The 18,738-nt window shown below is 41.9% G+C and overlaps 1 protein-coding gene and 1 long non-coding RNA gene across 2 annotated transcripts; both read right to left on the bottom strand.

Annotated features, from left to right (window-relative positions):
* Positions 1–888: 888 nt before the first annotated feature.
* On the bottom strand, positions 889–14,795 carry LOC133225329 (caspase-10-like). Its single transcript, XM_061377591.1, has 10 exons — positions 14,487–14,795; positions 10,469–10,801; positions 10,227–10,326; positions 9,542–9,677; positions 8,704–8,792; positions 7,014–7,050; positions 5,726–5,814; positions 4,128–4,239; positions 2,839–3,343; positions 889–1,235 (listed from the first exon to the last, which is right to left on the bottom strand). The coding sequence occupies exons 1-10, from the start codon at positions 14,564–14,566 to the stop codon at positions 1,064–1,066; spliced, it is 1,653 nt and encodes a 550-aa protein (XP_061233575.1). The 5' UTR covers positions 14,567–14,795; the 3' UTR covers positions 889–1,063.
* A 526-nt stretch (positions 14,796–15,321) lies between these two features.
* Positions 15,322–18,658, bottom strand: LOC133225402 (uncharacterized). The gene is made up of 2 exons (XR_009729143.1): positions 17,703–18,658; positions 15,322–15,457 (listed from the first exon to the last, which is right to left on the bottom strand). It is a non-coding gene; the product is annotated as an uncharacterized LOC133225402 (long non-coding RNA).
* Positions 18,659–18,738: the final 80 nt, after the last annotated feature.

Below are 18,738 nucleotides of genomic sequence, written 5' to 3'. Positions count from 1 at the left end.
ACACTATCATGATAAAAAAATGACCATTATGTTTTGGCAACTGTCTGCATTTCAATGCTGTGTGATGCAAAACTCCCCTGCTACAAATCCTGAAGAGTGCAAGCTAAAAATTGCATTCAACAGCACTAAACAATCCTCTTTCAAATCTTCACCCTAACTTAAGGCTATTGATCATCTATAACAACCAGAGTTTTGCTGAAATAAACTAGGTTTCACTTCAGCTTGAAGCATGAGCCATTTAAAACCCACAGACTGAAGCAGTGCCCAAAAGTGCAGGGGCCAGTCTGAAGCAAAGATAAGGATTACCCCAGTACATTATTTTTACCTCTCCAAGCTCTCAAAAAGAAGTAGGAATTTAATGCAGTAACAAAGAGGAAAGACACAGGCATACATAATATACTCATAACAATGTTTAGCAGAGGAAATACTATGCAGCATCTTGGCTTTAATCAGGTTTGGAAAGATGTCCTGGTACATGAGGTTTAAATTAGCCATTAGACGCTACCAGTGTGCATCATGGAACAAACTACTGATCTCAGTACTTAACTAGTTCTCCATTAAGTAAAACATAATTTAAATTAAGATGAAAGTCCTTTTCCACTTACTAATTTAGCTTTCTCCTCTTCCTTCCCACCTTTGTCTTTCTCTGTGAATATACCTAGTGGATTTAAAGGTGGGATTTGAAACTGACAGCCTGCAAACTAAATCACAATGAGCCTAAACCAGACTCTTAACAATCCTGGACTAGATACGGAAGGCTACCTGCAACCCTCCTGCTGTCAGGAAAAACACTTTTGTGTCTGTAATCTTTGCAGGTACAAAAACATTTAACAAGACCGAAGCATGCTTCTCCAGCCCTGATAACACTGAATATATAGATGATGTAACTAGCTAGCACATGGATTGTTTTAACTGCATCTCCTCCAGTTTCCCAGGATGGAAAAAAAAAATTATGACCCTTTGCCTTGAAGCTAACAGTCCCTCGGGATTCTGGATACCTGCCTTAAAACAGGTCATGTGGTGAACTGCATTTAAGTGAAATGTGCTGATAAAAGGATGTATTTCAAAAGCCTCCATATTGCTGTGAAGGAGGAGGGTCTCTAGGTATTGGGAATATAAGTTTTCTTGTTAAGGTATATGCTGGTAGGGGCATCTGCTTCTTTGTGCCTAAGCGGTCAACACGTCTGGCCACATCTTCATTAACTTCAGTAAGAATCGACAAAATATCTTCACCCCTACAGATACAAGGAGAGCAAAATCAAAAATGAAAAACAGTTTTTGACAAGCAAAAGGCACTCCATTGAACACCTCCCAGGTCACCTAGAAGATGCAGTACAAACATTTAAAACACAAAAACCAGATCCTTTCCTTCAAATTTCTCCCCCTTTGGTCCCCCTTGAGTCATATGAAAAACAAAAGACCTTTTCTTCCTGTCTTGCTTGATTTAACCAGTAAAGAAAAATAACAGAATAAGGTATTTTTACCTAAATCCACTCAAGAAACAGATGTTTCTGCCTTAAAGATAGGAGGTTTAGAGGATTTTATAGTAAACTTCACATCCCTCAGATTATCTCTATGGCACTAGCAGGGTTAATATTTTACTGCATTTACGTGGCAGTGGGAAGGGAGGAGTAGCTACAAGGGTGGCTTCTGTGAGAAGCTGCTAGAAGCTTCCCCTGTGTCCAACAGAACCAATGCCAGCTGGCTCCAAGACAGACCCACCTGCAATGGTGGTAGCACCTCCATGAGAACATATTTAAGAAGTGGAAAGAGCTGCTGAGCAGCAGCAATTGCAGCTGGAGAAAGCAGCAAGAATACGTGAGAGCAAGAGCTCTGCAGACTTCAAGATCAGTGCAGGAGGGGAGAAGGTTCTCCAGGCACCAGAGCCGAGATTCCCCTGCAGCCCCTGGGGAAGACTGGTGAGGCAGGCTCTGCCCATGCAGCCCATGGAGGTTAATGGGAGAGCAGATATCCACCTGCAGCCCATGGAGGACCCCATGCCAGAGCAGGTGGGTGCCCCACAGAGACTGTTTCCATGGGAACCCTGCACTGGAGCAGGCTCCTGGCAGGACCTGTGGACCCATGTTCAGAGGAGCCCAGGCTGGAGCAGGTTTGCTGGCAGGACTTGTGATGCCATGGGGGACCCACGCGAGGGCAGTCTGCTGCTGAAGGACTGCACCCATGGAAGGGACCTATGCTGGAACAGCTCCTGAAGAACTGCAGCCAGTGGAAAGGACTCACATTGGAGAAGCTTGTGGGACACTGCCTCCTGTGGGATGGACCACACATTAGATCAGAGGAAAATTGTGATGAGCCGTCAACTTGAGGGAGAAAGAGCAGCAGAAAAGAGACGAACTGACTGCATCCCCCATTCTCCATCCCCTGCACTGCTGCAGGACAGGAGGTAGAGAATTCAGGAGTGAAGGTAAACCCAGGGAGAAGGGAGAGGGATTAAGATCGGGTTTCCTTTCTCAGTATCCAATTCTGCTCTGATAGGCAATAAATCAGATCTAATTTCACTTAAGCTGAGTCTGTTTTCCTGTGGCTGTAATTCGTGAATGATTTCTCCCTGTCCTTATCTCAACTCATAAACCTCTAAATATACTTTCTCACCTCTGTACAACCGATAGAGTGGCTTTGGCAGGCACCTCGTGTCCAGCCAGGGTCAATACACCACAAATGTAACTTTATCGGTGCAAGCAAACAATTCATCAGTTTAACTAATCCTGTCCACCTCAGAACATGGGTTAGCGTTCCTATGTGAATTTCCCTTTGGAGTTAAAGAGAAGGGGGAAGTTCCTCCCAGTCCTTCACGGAAGAGCTAAGAAAAGTATTTACCTTGGTACCAACAGCTGTAGCTTGCTGCACAGGGCCTGAATGTACCAAGCACCCTGTTGAATATGCCGGAAGGAGACATATCCATCAATAGTGGCCATGCCTAGGAGGAAATCAGCCTCTTCAGGAATACTTTCAGAAGGAGAAAAGCTCTGTTGCATGGAAGATGAGTCTGGAATTCGTGCATCAGTTTTAACAGGGACACCACACTGTATCTCTTTACCCTGGCACGCTTGGATAAAGAAGAGTTTGGGTTTTTCTGCCAGCTGTGGACACTGTCTTGCAGTGAAGTAGGACATGATTGTGCGGATCGATACAAGTTCCTCATCTTTCCCATAGACTGCTCCTGACTCTCCATGAGACAGAATACAACATATAAAACAGTCCCTGTCTTTGTGATCTTGCAGCTGCTGCCAAGTTTGCATGAGTTCTTTAATCTTCTGAGATGTCAGATCTGTGTAAATCCTCACATCCAGACCAAGCCACGTGAATACTCGCTCCAGTTCCTCTGTAATTTAAAACAAAGAGAAAAGGAAAAACTGAGGCACTAGTAAACAATTTTATAAAGTCACTATGCAAACTAATCTGAACCAGGAAAGACCTTACGCCTTCTGCAGATTCACCCTTATGCTATATAAAGGGTATATATATATATATATATATATATATAACCTTTAGTATCAACTAAAGGATAACTGGAATAAAAAAGATGGCACCAGCTCAGAGTTCCTGGGATTTTCTAGAAAAGTTTCAGAAAATATAATGACATTTTACAGTGTATAATGACATACTGAGTGAGCTCACAAATGACACCGGAAAATATCAGGAGTCCCCCCACCAGAGTTTCCGTTCAAATCGTTCAGAACCTTCCTCCCATCATTACCTTCCAGTTGCAGTTTAGTGAAACTAATATTAGAGTTTCATACACAATAGATAAATAAAGGAACAGAATAAAATAAGAAGTGCTCAGAGTTGCTTGATTATGGAATTTTGCATTATATGATGTAGAACGATGGCTTTAGTTTCAGTTCTTTATTACAGTTATAGATAAAGGGTAAGTAAAGAGATCCTCAAAGTTATTCAAGAATGATCCAATACATCAGAAACTGTACTTTTCTTTAACCCTTTCTCCCCTAGGATACACAAATGACAAATTAACTTATATCAAACATTTTACTCTTTCAGAATGTTAACTAAAATACAGACAACAAAAAAAAAGAGCAATATTTGACAATCGACTCGCATGGCAAAACAGAGACTCGAGTTCCAAAAATCGCCCTTCAGTAACTTACCAGCATCTTTGAAAGAACCCCTCCTTTCACTAAGAGACTGATTGAATTTAACATTATTAATAACAAGACAAAATCCTCTGTGTGGTCCATCCATTTTGTAGCTTTTCACCTTCTGTAGAAAGGAGAGGAAAAAAAGCTTACAGCCTCAATGAATTTATTCAACTTACTCCTATTTCCTTAATACGCCTCAAAATTGGCATCCAAAAATTAGAGGTACCTAAGACTGTGCGCTACTTTTGAAAAGCTGTAACTCAGTGATACCTCCGTGTGTGAAAAGACATGGGTGAAACCTTGAGCACACTCTGTCACCATACTATCAAAGGGCAGAGGAAGGGTTTGGCAGTTGGGCTGGTCATCTGTATGGAAAGGGAAGGACCCAGCAGCCAACCTCCACAATCTGAACTGGTGATGGGGACAGAAGTCCCCAGCTGTTTCCAAGGTCATGACAATGTTGTAACTTCAGATGGCAGAGGGTTCATAATGAACCTGTACAACGTTAGACATCTGGGTTGTTTTTTCAAAAGCAACCATGAATACGTGGACGTGGTGGCTCACACTGATCCAATGGAAAGGCATACAAGCAGAACACAGATCTCACAAGTGCATAAGCCTGCTATGCTACCAGTTTTGCTAAGACTTAAAAAGCCACTTCCCACTCTTAAGAAAGAACATTTTAGAAAGTGAAAAGCCACCAGAACTTCAGTGACCATCACCATCTCTTCAAGTTCAACCTCGGACTGAAATCAAAAACTTTCACCACTCCAGCTCATATCTGCTCACTAGAAAGCAATGCACAACTGCTTTAGTGCATTTTAGTAGAACAAAATGAAGGTAGCGCTCCAAGCTCCTGCAACAGCAGCAACAAGTACCTTTGCTACACAAGTCTAAAAAGCAGTTCATGAAAGATGATTTATAGCACAGAACTGCAAAAATTAAATGGCTATAACCCACCACAGCAACTTGCTTCCTCAATATCCATGCCAGAGAAAAAAGCCAGGGGGAGAATTCAGTGGTTACACTGCTGTGCAAGGTTAACAAGTGCACCCAAGGCTTCTAAGAAGAGATCTCACAAAAGAGGTATTTTCTGCTGTACTGAGACCTATGTTTTACTGAGGAAGATTGTTATAAGCCTGCAGTAGCTTACTAAAAACTCTTGCCTTCTTTTATTCTTCTCACAAGGTCTTTGCATACTACCCCTTGTGACTTAATTTCAAGATGCTCTGAAGCTTTTTCAAAGCCCAATTTAGAAAGAGAACTGTGAAGCTACATTTTTGTCTTGCCCATTCTGCTGCCATCTCCAAAATGCACAACCTAAGAAAATGGCACTGTTTTGCCTGTAGCAGGGGGATAAACAGGTGCACTAATGTATGCATAATGTCAAAGGTATTATGCCTGTTTTGCCTCCACCACACCTTCCAATATTGGTAGGTTTCTGGTCTCCAAGGTTAAAATATTCTCTGAAACATTCCAGTTGACCAGACAATTCAAAAATTTCATGAGACACACAGACATCTCACATGTCCTTGCACGATCAATGTCATTACCCACCTAGACCTCACACACCCAGGTATTCAAAAAGAGAAGAGATTGTCTCAGACCTCGGATTCATTTTCTGCATTGCTGAGTCCTCCAGGCAGCTCCAGCTTTATTTCAGAGAAGCCTTGGGTAAGACACGCTTCTTTGTTATCTAGAAAAAAAAACAAACAAACCCATCAAACCAAAACAGCACAGGTACTCATGAAGAGAAATACAGTATTGGTGGATGTAACAAAAATGAGTTTAGCTATAATACTGTTTTTTCTGTATCTGAAATGCTGTTTCATTGAAAGGAATAATTCCTCCATACAAGATAGCATCATCATGTCCAAAGGACCTAATCTGAACATGTCTCCAGTTATTTTTATTACATATATTATTTTTGTGACAAAGGCAAGGTTTCTATTTGTATTGGCCTTGTGGAACAAAAGCATCCATGCTATAAGGACAGACTCTGAGACATTCAAATTAATTTTTCATTTGGAAATCAGCTTAGAAATAAACTGTCTTGTAAGAAGGATCTGCAGTGTTACTACTGAAGCTCCCACTAGAGATCTGCTTTGTTCTGTTTTGTTCCCGAATCACTGATACCAACTCTCAGACTGACTTTCACAGCTAGGCTGCACTCACACAGCTTGAAAGAGGATAAGAGTTGACAGACGCTGTACTGCTACACTTTGAGGCTGGTCTAGTTGATGTGGGGCCACAAAGATGAATGCAAACAAATCACTGTTTTTTTACAGAATCCTTTCAGAGAGCTGATGCAAAAATGTAATTTTATTTATTGCTGCTTCATTTACTTCTCCTTCTGAACGCCCTAAAATGCTTGTCTCCTTTTGTACAATTCATACGCTAGTTAATGCGCTCAAAACCATCCATCTTTAACATGCGACAATCCCAAGCTCATCAAAGTAACAGTCTACACAGCAGAAAAAGTTAGAGGTGAAGACCTACACCCAAAAAATTAACATCACAGTCTTATACACAATTGGAGTGTCCCATTCTCTTGTCCTCCCAGGGATATTTAAGCAAAAAACTTGGGTTTTGTTTTTAGGAAAGAAATAATCTCTTTGCTTCTAATCAGATCAGCCGCTATTTCACTTTCCAAAAAAGGCATTAGTTTCCAGTAAGTGACCAGCAAAATACAAAGCATTTCCCAATTTTCTCTTGCCTCTATTCTCTAAGAACTGAAATCCTTCAAATCTGTATGCGCATGAAGCAAAACAGCCTTCCAAGAAGACAGCAGGGTGTGTGTCATTTATCCAAATGCTAGAAATTTCCCAGAGAAAGTAAAGGGATGCAACATTAAGCAAAGAAATAAAAACAAAACATACTTTCAGAAATTCTTACCCTTGATATTAGAACCGACAGACTTGATCGAGGTCTCCTGTGTTTTGAATATGGGGAATATCATGTTAAAAATCATTATTATATGTAACAAGTTTTCATTGCAATTTTAGCAAAACAGGCTTAATACAAAGCTTTTTAAGTAGAGAGTAGGAAAAATACTGAATTCCTAAGAACAGAAAAGCATTTAATAATGAAATTAGAAAAGACTTCCCAATTACAGCAAATCTCACAAAGCTGGAAATAACTATCCTTTTTTCTGACAGATAAAGGGAAACAGCAAAGAATTTTCTTTCACTTCCAAATGATCCTCTCACTCTAGGTAGACGCAATCAGTATAAACAAAATAAAGGTCCTAACATGGTCCTGTGATAATTCTCTTGGATAGTGAATTCTAGAAAAATATAGACTTCACAGAATTCTATAAACTGTTCTAAGTAGAAACATCTTCTAACAGTAAAGTGTCAATGGTCTATTATACAGCATGGAAACAAATGTATGAGCTCTCAGCATTTGAGGGACAAATCAAACACAATCATCAGGATTATGGAAACACTCACTTATTCTTTTAAAATTCTTTTAAATCTATGCTTCCTTAATAAAACTACGTTTATTTTCTTACTGTGCCAAGTGCCATGCATGAAGGCTTCCCCAAACCCTGGGGACATGTAGAGCAAATACAGCTCAAAGAAGAAGTAATGCAAACCCTTCTAATATGAAATAGCCCGCTTTCCTCAGCTCTTGTCTACTACTACTTCACTGCTGGGAAGTATCCTTAGAAAGATCACTGGTTTTCCTCATCCACAGCTGGACTGACACCCTCTCCTTTCCTCTACTTTTCCCCAAAAAAAGAGATCAGTTCTAGCCCTGTTAAGTTTCCCAGTGTGATTCCTCATGCTGCAAGAATGGTTTAACTGATTAAGGACTGGTACACTGAGAAACTGGGAACAGTAATGATGACCCTAAGTCAAGGACTTCTCAGTTTCCCATGCTCTTCCAGTGGGATGGGACACAAGAAGCTGGGAGGGAGCCCCGCCAGGATAGCTGACCTGAATCAGCCAAAGGAGTATTCCCTAGCTTAGAACATCAAGTTCAATATATAAAATGGGGAGAGTTGTTTTGGGGAGTTCTTGTTCATGAACTGACTGGGCATCAGTCAGCAGGTGGTGAGTAATCGTATTGTGCATCAGTAGTTTTTCCTCGGGTTTTATTCCTCCCTCTTTTTCCTGTTATTATTGTTATTTTACTTTATTTCAATTATTAAGCTCTTCTTATCTCAACCTGCTGGTTTTACCTTTTTCTGATTCTCCTCCCCATCCCACAAGGCAAGGGGGAGAGGAGGGAGTAAATGGCTTTGTGGTACTTAGCTGCTGGCTGGGGTTAAACCATGACACAGCACCAACTGACTAACCCATTCTCTAGAAGGCCTCGTCTATCTTTTGCTCTCACTCATCTCTAACATCATTTTCCCCACCCAGCTGCACATGACCAATAGTATTTTTGGCTTCCACTATTTTATACTATATGCAACTGTATTTCTTGCATGCTGAAAAAATATGCTTTTTCAATTCCTAAACCAAGTAAGAAGATTTAGCAAAACCACAGCCAGTATGGTTTCAAAATCAGGGCAAAAAAGCCCCCCAACCACTTAAACCACTGAAACACAAGCCTTGCAATATGTACTGCGCTGTACCTCTGACACAGGGGATACTTTGATGTCTCCAGTGTGAGACAGTGAAATTTCCTCAATGGGCTGAGTGTTCTCCTGCTGAGGCAGAGACACTAAGAGCAGAAAGAGACAAAAAAAGAGAAGTGCCTTCTAGTTAAACCAGTATGAATCTGCACATTAGGCAAATGTGTACCAATGCTTACTGAGAGATATATTAAAATAGAAAGCAACTTTGAAACATGTTCAGAAAGCACATGGGAATGGAACTCACTAAATGCTCAGTGCTGTTGCACCTATTGGGGTGCAAGTAGCTTTGTATTTCCCGGAACTTGCTTCCCAGTGCTTAAATAAATAGAACATTTTCCCCAGTATGCTTATAGTCACTTCAGGATGCTAAATGAAGGAATATTACAAACTGCAGTATAATCCCTGATAATACGTATTACACATTTAATAACAGAGCCTACCACTTCAAATACACATGCACACAGTTTGCTTCACTGTCTTATTAGCAGGCAACTGCCTTGTCGTAGTGTGTATTCTTAACTCATTTCAATACTATTTATAGGGAAATGGAGAAGTCCAACAGAACCATAAATAGATTTTCAGTTTTCCAGCCTGTTCTGTATGTGCTGGACTGCTTTATGGGGCCTCAGATATTCCAGTATGTCCCTGCTGGAATTCAGGTAGGACGTAAAATAGGCTAGAGACTGTTACAGCAAATTTGTGCATGAAGATGTGTGATCCCTCTGTAGCTCCTGTTCCAGCAATCCAAACATAGGATCTTGAGGTTCAGTTGCCCAAGCCCTTCTAGTGCTTCCTGCATTCTAGTAAATGTACTTCTCGACTCTGAATTTCTCACCTTTTGCCCTTTTGTAGCAGTTTACTCTTTCCAGGAGATTGGGTGAAACACGCATACAGATTTCCTCCAGTATCTGTACATTGTTCTCAGTTAAAAGGCTCTGTTTTTCCAATAAAATCAGCAATTCCAGGGCAGACTGACAGCCAGAAAGAGAGAACAAAATACAGAATATGGTTATAGCTCCTTAGAACTCAAAACCTACACTAGTATCTGCTTTGCTTCCTACGAACAATTTCCAAAGTGTCAGTTTTACATCACTGTGGAAGATGAAAATATTGTCCCATGGAAAGCTACTGGCTGTGTTATTATTTCATATGGTCTTGTTCAAACAGATTCACCCAAACCATTTTAATGACTCTCAGCTTTAAGAAGGCTTCATTGCTGTGAAATGGTACCAAAGACATACAGACATGAATCTCCTTTGCACATGGCTCAAGTTGGGTGAAGATTTGATTTGCCACCCTTTTACGATCTGTGGACTGTCAGTGACTGACCTTGGCACAAACTACCAAATTCCATATTTACCTGTCAAGAGAATACTCCTTGCTAACCCTATAAATACTGAGCGGCCTAGCTGCAGATTATGCCCTATTCCACCAAATACTTTTCTCTTCATCCTTTTCCTCCTATTTGCCCCCTGCTTCTTCCATTCTCACCATATACATATTTGTCTCTCTTCACATACCAGAGTTATCTGTCGCTTTGGAAGACAGTTTTTCAGGAGGAATATAATATCCTTCAACATGTCATTGGTAATGTTCTCTGACAATTCATATAGCATCTGCCTGTAACAGAGATCCAGTAAGATAAAAGCAGAACAGAAGATGGTATAGAAACTAAAAGCTATCTGAGAATTTAAAAATGGAAAGGGAAAAGTGTGGCATAGATGGAAGTAATGGAGGGAGCAGAATCCCACTGCAAACTTACCTGTAAGGAGACACTCTTCCCTTCTCATGCAGACATTCCTGCACTTTCTCCTTCGTATAACCAAGTTTCTTGAGCAAGGAATGACATTTAATTGTGTATAAGAGTTCAGCTAGCAGGAAAGTATCTTTCTCATTCAGATATCCTTTAGCCATGAGAAGCTCAAAGATGTCCACTGCTGACTTCACCCTTTCTAGTTTTCTGAAGGGGAGAAAGTCAGTACAGAGGAATTTTAAAGCTGCTACATCTTCAGCAACCAGACTTTCATCAATGAACAGAAGCTGCTGATGGAACTTCAAGCTGACATCATCCATGTTGCTGGAACCAATGGTCTCCCTAACAGAATGCAGAAAGCAAATGCTAGTAATACTAGAATCTTCAGTATAATAATCCTTGTAATAAGATTTCATCCAACACCAGTTTGGATGAAATTCTCTGCAGAAGGGGAGCTCCCTTTTAAATAAATCTGAAACATACTTCCTTCTCCAAACACAAGACAACAACAAAGACCAGAATTTGGTTTTTGAATAACGCAGCTCTAAATTTGAAGTCAGACCTGCTCCAAGCAGAAAGCTGGGCTACATGACCTCAAGAGGTCCCTAGGTTCTATTGTTTCCTTCAAACATCTCCCATGCTTGTATCTTTGCTTCTTTCCATTGTAGGTGGATAGAGTCCTTGCAGTTACTTATTACAGCTCTTAGTGGAGAGAGCACAGTGTTTCACACTTATTCCTTGATCTGCAGTCCAAGGGCTCATTCTTCTCTGGCTGTAGCAGGGAGGTGTTCCTCTGTTACAAGGCTAACACCCAAGAAGGCTTGACACCATGAAGTTGCGGAGCATCTAAATACTCCCAGTCATATCTTGCTACCAGGCAGTATTTCACATTTGGCATAGGAATACCATAAAGACTCCCTTATAAGTACATGAACAAAAACCTAACAGCATTCAGCATTCAGTTTTAGGATTCCTTGGTTCTGTCAAACCTTGTTTTCATAACTGGGCATCTGGACTCAGGGATTATATTTTCTATATGCCTCTGAACACAAAAATGCAACAGTCTCTTCTCTATCCCCAAGTCATGAGTCAGAGCCTGTGCACCAAAAAAAATGATAAGACTGCTTTTCCTGTACTTGGTCTCCCATAGCTCAATAATTGTTCTTCACATTCCTTCTCTACTCATATGAAATTCCATGTGTAGTTACACCCTCTTCACTTAAGCTATCAAAAAGGTTCAGATCTCAGCCCGTTAGCTATAACCAGAAATGATATAACTTCACAGTAAATCAGACTTTAAATTTGTTTAGCTAAAAGCTACTTCAAAACCCTATCCACATGCTTTAATGAACTACATTTAGTAGAATAATTTAAGTTGTATTGATTCTTGCCTAAACAAGCCTATATAATTCAGGTTCAAACTGAATTATGACTGTCCTGGGTTCAGCTGTAGCAGCCATTTTTCTCCTTCTCCGTAGCTGGTGCAGTGCTGTGTTTTCAACTTTAGCCTTAAAACAGTGCTGATAGCAACAACTAAAAACATTGGTGTGTTAAGTACTGTTTACTCTGACCAATGGCTTTTTCAGTCTCATGCTCTGCCAGTGAGGAGGGGCGCAGGAAGCTGGAGAGACAGGACACCTGACCCGAACTAGCCAAAGGGATATTCCATACCACAGCACATCATGCCCAGTATATAAACTGGGGGGAGTTACCTGGAAGGCCCGGATTGCTGCTCTTGGGCTGGGTATCAGTCAGCAGGTGGTGAGCAATTGCATTCTCTGCCTTTGTTATTTCCCTTATCATCATTATTGTTGGTGGTAGCAGTAGTGGTTTTGTGTTACACCTTAGCTACTGGACTGTTCTTATCTCAATCCGTCCAAGTTACATTCTTTCCATTCTCCTCCCCCTCCCTCCAAGAGTGGGGGGAGAAAGAAGGTGGGGGAGTGAGCAAGAGGCTGCATGGCTCTGAGTTACCTACTGGCTGGGCCTTGTCAAAAGGAGCATGACCAGCAGGTCGAAGGAGGTGATCCTGCCCCTTTATTCTGCTCTCCTGAGACCTCACTTGGAGTATTGTGTACAGTTCTGGTGTCCTCAACATAAAAAGGACATGGATCTGTTGGAACATGTCCAGAGGAGGGCCACGAGAATGATCAGGGGACTGGAGCACCTCCCATATGAAGACAGGCTGAGAAAGTTGCAGCTCTTCAGCCTGAAGAAGAGAAGGCTGTGTGGAGACCTCATAGCAGCCTTCCAGTATCTGAAGGGGGCATATAGGGATGCTGGGGATGGACTCTTCATTAGGGACTGTAGTGGTAGGACAAGGGGTAATGGGTTAAAACTTAAACAGGGGAAGTTTAGATTCGATATAAGGAGGAAATTCTTTCCTGTTAGGGTGGTGAGGCACTGGAATAGGTTGTCCAGAGAGGTTGTGAATGCTTCATCCCTGGCAGTGTTCAAGGCCAGGTTGGATGAGGCCTTGGGTAATATGCTTTAGAGTGAGGTGTCCCTGCCCATGGCAGGGGGGTTGGAGCTTGATGATCTTGAGGTCCTTTCCAACCCTAACTATTCTATGATTCTATCCTGCCCCTTTATTCTGCTCTCGTGAGACCTCACCTGGAGTATTGTGTGCAATTCTGGTGTCCTCAACATAAAAAGGACATGGAGCTGTTGGAACAAATCCAGAAGAGGGCCACGAGGATGATCAGGGGACTGGAGGACCTCCCATATGAAGACAGGCTGAGAAAGTTGGGGCTGTTCAGCCTGGAGAAGGCTGTGTGGAGACCTTATAGCAGCCTTCCAGTATTTGAATGGGGCCTATAGGGATGCTGGGGAAGGACTCTTCATTAGGGACTGTAGTGACAGGACAAGGGGTAACAGGTTAAAACTTAAACGGGAAGTTTAGAAGTTTGGATATAAGGAGTTCTTTACTGTAAGTGTGGTGAGGCACTGGAATGGGTTGCCCAAGGAAGTTGTGAATGCCCCATCCCTAGCGGTGTTCAAGGCAGGGTTGGAGAGTGCCTTGGGTGACATAGTTCAGTGTGAGGCGTCCCTGCCCATGGCAGGTGGGTTGGAACTCGATGATCTTAAGGTCCTTTCCAACTCTAACTATTCCATGAGTCTGATTCTAATTCATTTAAAAGAGTTTTCAAGTCTGTGTTGCTGCCATTCTTGGAAAGAGATTTTCATTCCAAACACTGGAATACCCTCTGTACATGTGCTGTGTTTACTACCCGTCTGTAACCTCTCTTCCCTAGCTCTGCACTGAGGGCAGGCTGGGCTGGCCCTCTCTCCCAGCAGTATAATGAAAAGAAACACTGCTCACTCACTTGCACATCCCCTGCTCAGCTTACTATTACACTATTCTTAGAACTCTCTACCAATTCATGCATTTGTAAAACACACAGTTAAAAAAAAAAAACAAAAAACAACAAACAAACAAAACTACGACAGAGTCCCAGAGCAAAGAAACTATCAATCGATCCCTATTCCAGTAAAACAACTTAATGCTAAGTACTAACACACACAGGGCCCAAGACCTATCTGCTCCCTAGGCTTGCTACGGCTCACCCTAGTATTTACACGTAGAGCACATTAACACACACAAAAATGATGGATCAGCGTTTCCAATTCATGTTTTGCAATATACCCAGGAAAGAAAATCACATAAAATAAGTAATAAGGATTCTGAGAGTTACTATTTGTTTAAAATTTGACTCACTGGGGCACTCCCAGGCAAAAAGAATTCAGAATAAACTAAAAAAACCTAACAAAACAAAAAACAAAACAAACCAACCCAAACCAACCAACCAAACAAACAAAAAAAAACCAAAAAAACAACCCGAAAACAAAAACTAAGGGGCACAAGGAATGCTGCAGCCTAGCCCCAAAACCAAGGGGAGTATTCGGCTCCGGCCCCGCAGGCAGCCCAGAGGCAGACACGCAATACCGGACGGAAGTGGCGAGGTTTTGGAATCGGGAGCTGAAATCTTCCTTCATTCCCTCTCCAGTTCAGTCCCCCCTTTCTTACCTCCTACATGAATTTCGACAGACACCGTCCCCTTTCCCAGCAACTACTCTAGGGGCGGCGCTCAGCACTTCCCAGTTCATTCCCGGCCAGTCGGCGGTGCATTCCCAAGTACTGAGTCATGATCCCGGCACTCCCTGCGGAGCGGCGCTGAGCCCTACGCTCTGCCGAAACCAGGATTGTCCGCGCCAGCAACCCAGGGCAGTGCAGGACGGAGGCGGCATCCCAGTGGAGGGGGCGGGAAATGGGACAGCGTCCATCTGGGAAAGGAGTTGTGAGCCCGTCCGCGGAGGGTTACCCACCGCTGCGGTGGCTGAGCGGACTCTCCCTCTCTCTCTCGGGCAACCAGCCAGGCCCCTCGGAACACTCGCCCTCAGGGATCCCTGCCCGCGCCCAGGCCGAGGAACTTCGCCAGGTAGTCTGAAAAATAGGCACGGACAACGCTTCCGGGACGAAACCAGCAACGCTTTCGCCTTCGCCATCAAGCCATTTTAAAGCACGCCACATGGCATAAAAAGCCCCCCACAAAACCCCCGACAAAACCCCGTTTCTGGCAGAGTTTTTTTTCCCCGACAAGCAGCTTGAGAGTACTGCGTGCATGAGACGCCTTCAGTGCTGTTTTTATGCGGGTGTCCCCTCCCCTGCCCTGCTGCAGAGTAAAGGGAGGAGGAGGAAGGTGAGGAGCGCTCTATAGCTGGCTCCTCGGAGCTTTCACCATTTCCCGCGTCATCTGTACCTCACCATACCCTCGGATCAGTGGAACCAGAACAGCAATGGAGTCTCCTTGCTTTTGCCAAAGAGCTCCTGTCCAACACACCAACAATGGCCGAGTTGTCTGTTGAAAATAAAAGGCTTGCTGTCCTTTATTCAGTCAGCTCATTTTTATAGAGCTGTAGAACTTCACAGACAAACTTAACGAGCTGTAGAGGTCTGCAAGATGAGTCAACCAAGAATTTCAAGAGTTGTACTGTGAGCTGAGAGACGGGGACAACCGGTCTGACTGCATGCAGAAATTTTCTTCAGAAACTCGGCTTGAAATATAGCATTTATAATTTAGTAGTAACAGCACCAGTTTTCCTAAATCATGCTATTTTATTAATGGCACTGATTCAAATCATGTTTATGATCACAGAATCATAGAATAGTTAGGGCTGGAAAGGACCTTAAGATCATCAAGTTCCAACCCCCTGCCATGGGCAGGGACACCTCACACTAAACCATGTCACCCAAGGCTCTGTCCAACCCAGCCTTGAACACTGTCAGGGATGGAGCATTCACAACCTCCCTGGGCAACCCATTCCAGTGCCTCACCACCCTTACAGTAAAGAACTCCCTCCTTGTATCCAATCTAAATTTCCCCTGTTTAAGTTTTAACCCGTTACCCCTTGCCCTGTCACTACAGTCCCTAATGAATAGTCCATCCCCAGCATCCCTATAGCCCTCCTTCAGATACTGGAAGGCTGCTATGAGGTTTCTACAAAACACAATACACTCTCAGAGTAACAGATTTTAAAATGTGGCAAAAACAGAAAAGCACAATCCACAAAACCAGAATTCCTTAAAGACTTACAATGTCTAATTCAGAATTCTAATACAGAAGCTAAAATAAAGACATTTCTCCAAAACAGCCACAGAAAAGCTGTCAAGTAATTCAGTACAGGAGATGCAGTTTAAAAGGAACATAGTCAGATATACAGCAGATCATCCTCACAGATGGTGGTGCTTCTCAGCAACATCATCCTGCACGTCAGAAATTTAAAACTCTGGATATAAGAATTCTCAGAAACTGTTATAAAAAACTTCTCTGACTCAGGTTTCTGTAACAGGAGTCACTGTTAAGGTCTTATGCAGAGTTGGAAAGGAAGCCCAGACACATAGCATGCTCCTTCTACAACTGTTAACATTGTAACTTCCTCTTTAACATAACTTCTTTTCTGGATAATGAGTTGGCAACCACTGTAAGACACAGTGTAACAATCAGTACAAAGTAAACTGGATTTATGGCTCAGTCAGGTCAAGGCCGGTGGCTGAAAAAAAATCAGGCAACTTGATTCTGGTGCAAACCACCACAGAATCTCCTGCCTCACAGGTTCACCTTCTGAGCCACTGAAAGGCATCATCTATATGCTGCCAATTCTCTTTTCTCTCTTCCATATATACAGCACATGCAGAAGTACGAGAAATTTCTACTTTAGCTACCAGAAAGCAAAAGCGAAGGTTAGTGCCATGGAGCAGCCACTCTGACAGCCTTGTTACAAGCACTGACAATGCAGGAGCAGAAAAGTGACTTGTTTTATCTCGTTCAACAACTGGTATGTCTGAAAACTAGACATTTTGGTAGCCTGTGGCCACAAGCATGTCACTTCTGTTCCTGTGCTAGCACCCTAAACTCATGATGGATCCAGAATAATTTCTTTCCCCTCCCTCCTTTTCTTTGGCTACTGAATATAAGTTTTGATACCACTCAACCACTCTATCTACAATACACATACAACTTGATGCAACCTATGCCTTGCATCCAGTCACCCTACATACTCAAATTTTAGGTGCACAGTGCAGCAATGTGTACAGAGGAATACAAAAAGTTATATACAAAAAGTTATGGGTGAAGTGAGACAACTGGCATCACAAAAATTCCTGTATGTTAATAAATACTGACTTCAGCATTACTTTTCACTATGCAGCAAGTACATGGAATCCATCTACCCACACACTACCCTTGAAAGAGGTGTCAAGGCAATAAACACTGCTTAGAGGAATGAACACAGAATGAGTAAACTGTGGTTTAAAAACCTAATGAGGGTCAAGACAGCAGTGTAGAAAACGAGGATCTGACATTCATGAATGCTGTGCAATACATGACATGTCCCCACAATGATTTTGTCATTAGGAAGTCTGTGACCACTTCTAACCCAAGCAGCCAGACACAAAGAGACTCCCTTTTCCACTGCAAGGGTTATTTACAGGAGCCTCTACAGTTTTCAGAACAGCATTTCACTGCCACTTCTTACAGAAGGGGTCATGCACTAAGGTGAAGAACACCTACACTTCATAATCCCCAAACCTACATAGTCACAAAACTGTCAGAAACATAATATATCCTATTGTCAATATTTTTAAGTAAATAGTTGTATTTAGTGACACTCAAAAAACCCACCACCAATCCACAAAGCCCACCACATCATTAGATCCTTTAAGGACAGCTCCTATTGTTCTTACTTTCTCCCTTATCTCCTGTTTTCTTCTTTCTCCTTCCAGGACTGATGTTGTATTTCTCCTCCAAATCTTCTTTTCCCTATTTGTTCTTCTCTTGGTCCTCCCTGCCATTCTCCTTCTTGTTCCCAATGAAATTTCTGTATTTCTTTCCCTCATCTCTCTGACTTCTCTTTGTTCCATTCTCCCTGCTTTTGGTTGTCTACAAGGCAGCAGAAGTGTTCATCACATGCAAAAGCTAGTAAGGGAAATGGGAAAAAGTGAAGTTAATTTATGAATGACATCACATTTATTAACACTACATTGATACATATGGTAAAGTAGGAATCCTATCGCATTTCTACAACCACAGGAAATACTTGTTTCACCATTAGCTTCATTTGCCAACCACTCCAGGAAGTAACTTCTGAGAGTCTAAATCTGTCATTTTATAATCCTTCTCTTACCCCATGAAAAATTAGCAAGGTATAGTTTCAAAATGAATTTGTTCCTTATTCTAAGATAATGAGTTATTAAATATTCAGGGTTAGAAATTAATGTTATTTTTATTACCTATCACATATAATATAGACCGTTCTGCTGATGCAATGCAGTAAGTTCTCTAGTGTGTGGAATACATATGAACGTAGTTTTAAGACACAAGTATTTTTAAAGTCAGAAGCAAGATGGCACCAGTTTCAGAAAAAGACCAGTTCAATGGGATCTTAGAAAACAATAAAATGAAAAAAAAGACCTGATCCTTCTTCCTGTCCCACTATGATGCGTTTATTTCCACACCTAAAACTTAATGAAATTGGATTTAATATTTTTGCTTTAATGTACATAGGGAACAACCTTTTAGAGAATGTCTGAATTTTCCAAAAAATTATTTTCTGTTTTTCCTCCTATGCCTGTGCCTACATAAAATTTCAGTCACACAAATAACACATTGATAACATGAATTTTTGGGCTACATTTCCCAATTCAAAAAGAGGACACTATAGCTTATTAAGTGGAAAAAGAAAAGTATGGAACGCATAGGCTTGCAATACAGGTGAGTTAC

The sequence above is a fragment of the Neopsephotus bourkii genome, unplaced genomic scaffold (genome assembly GCF_033783945.1).
Source record: "Neopsephotus bourkii isolate Nb327-2 ecotype Australia unplaced genomic scaffold, CSIRO-AGI_Nbou_v1 NB_196, whole genome shotgun sequence".
NCBI classification, from domain to species: Eukaryota; Metazoa; Chordata; class Aves; order Psittaciformes; family Psittacidae; genus Neopsephotus; species Neopsephotus bourkii.
This window is presented reverse-complemented; position numbering and strand designations above follow the sequence as displayed.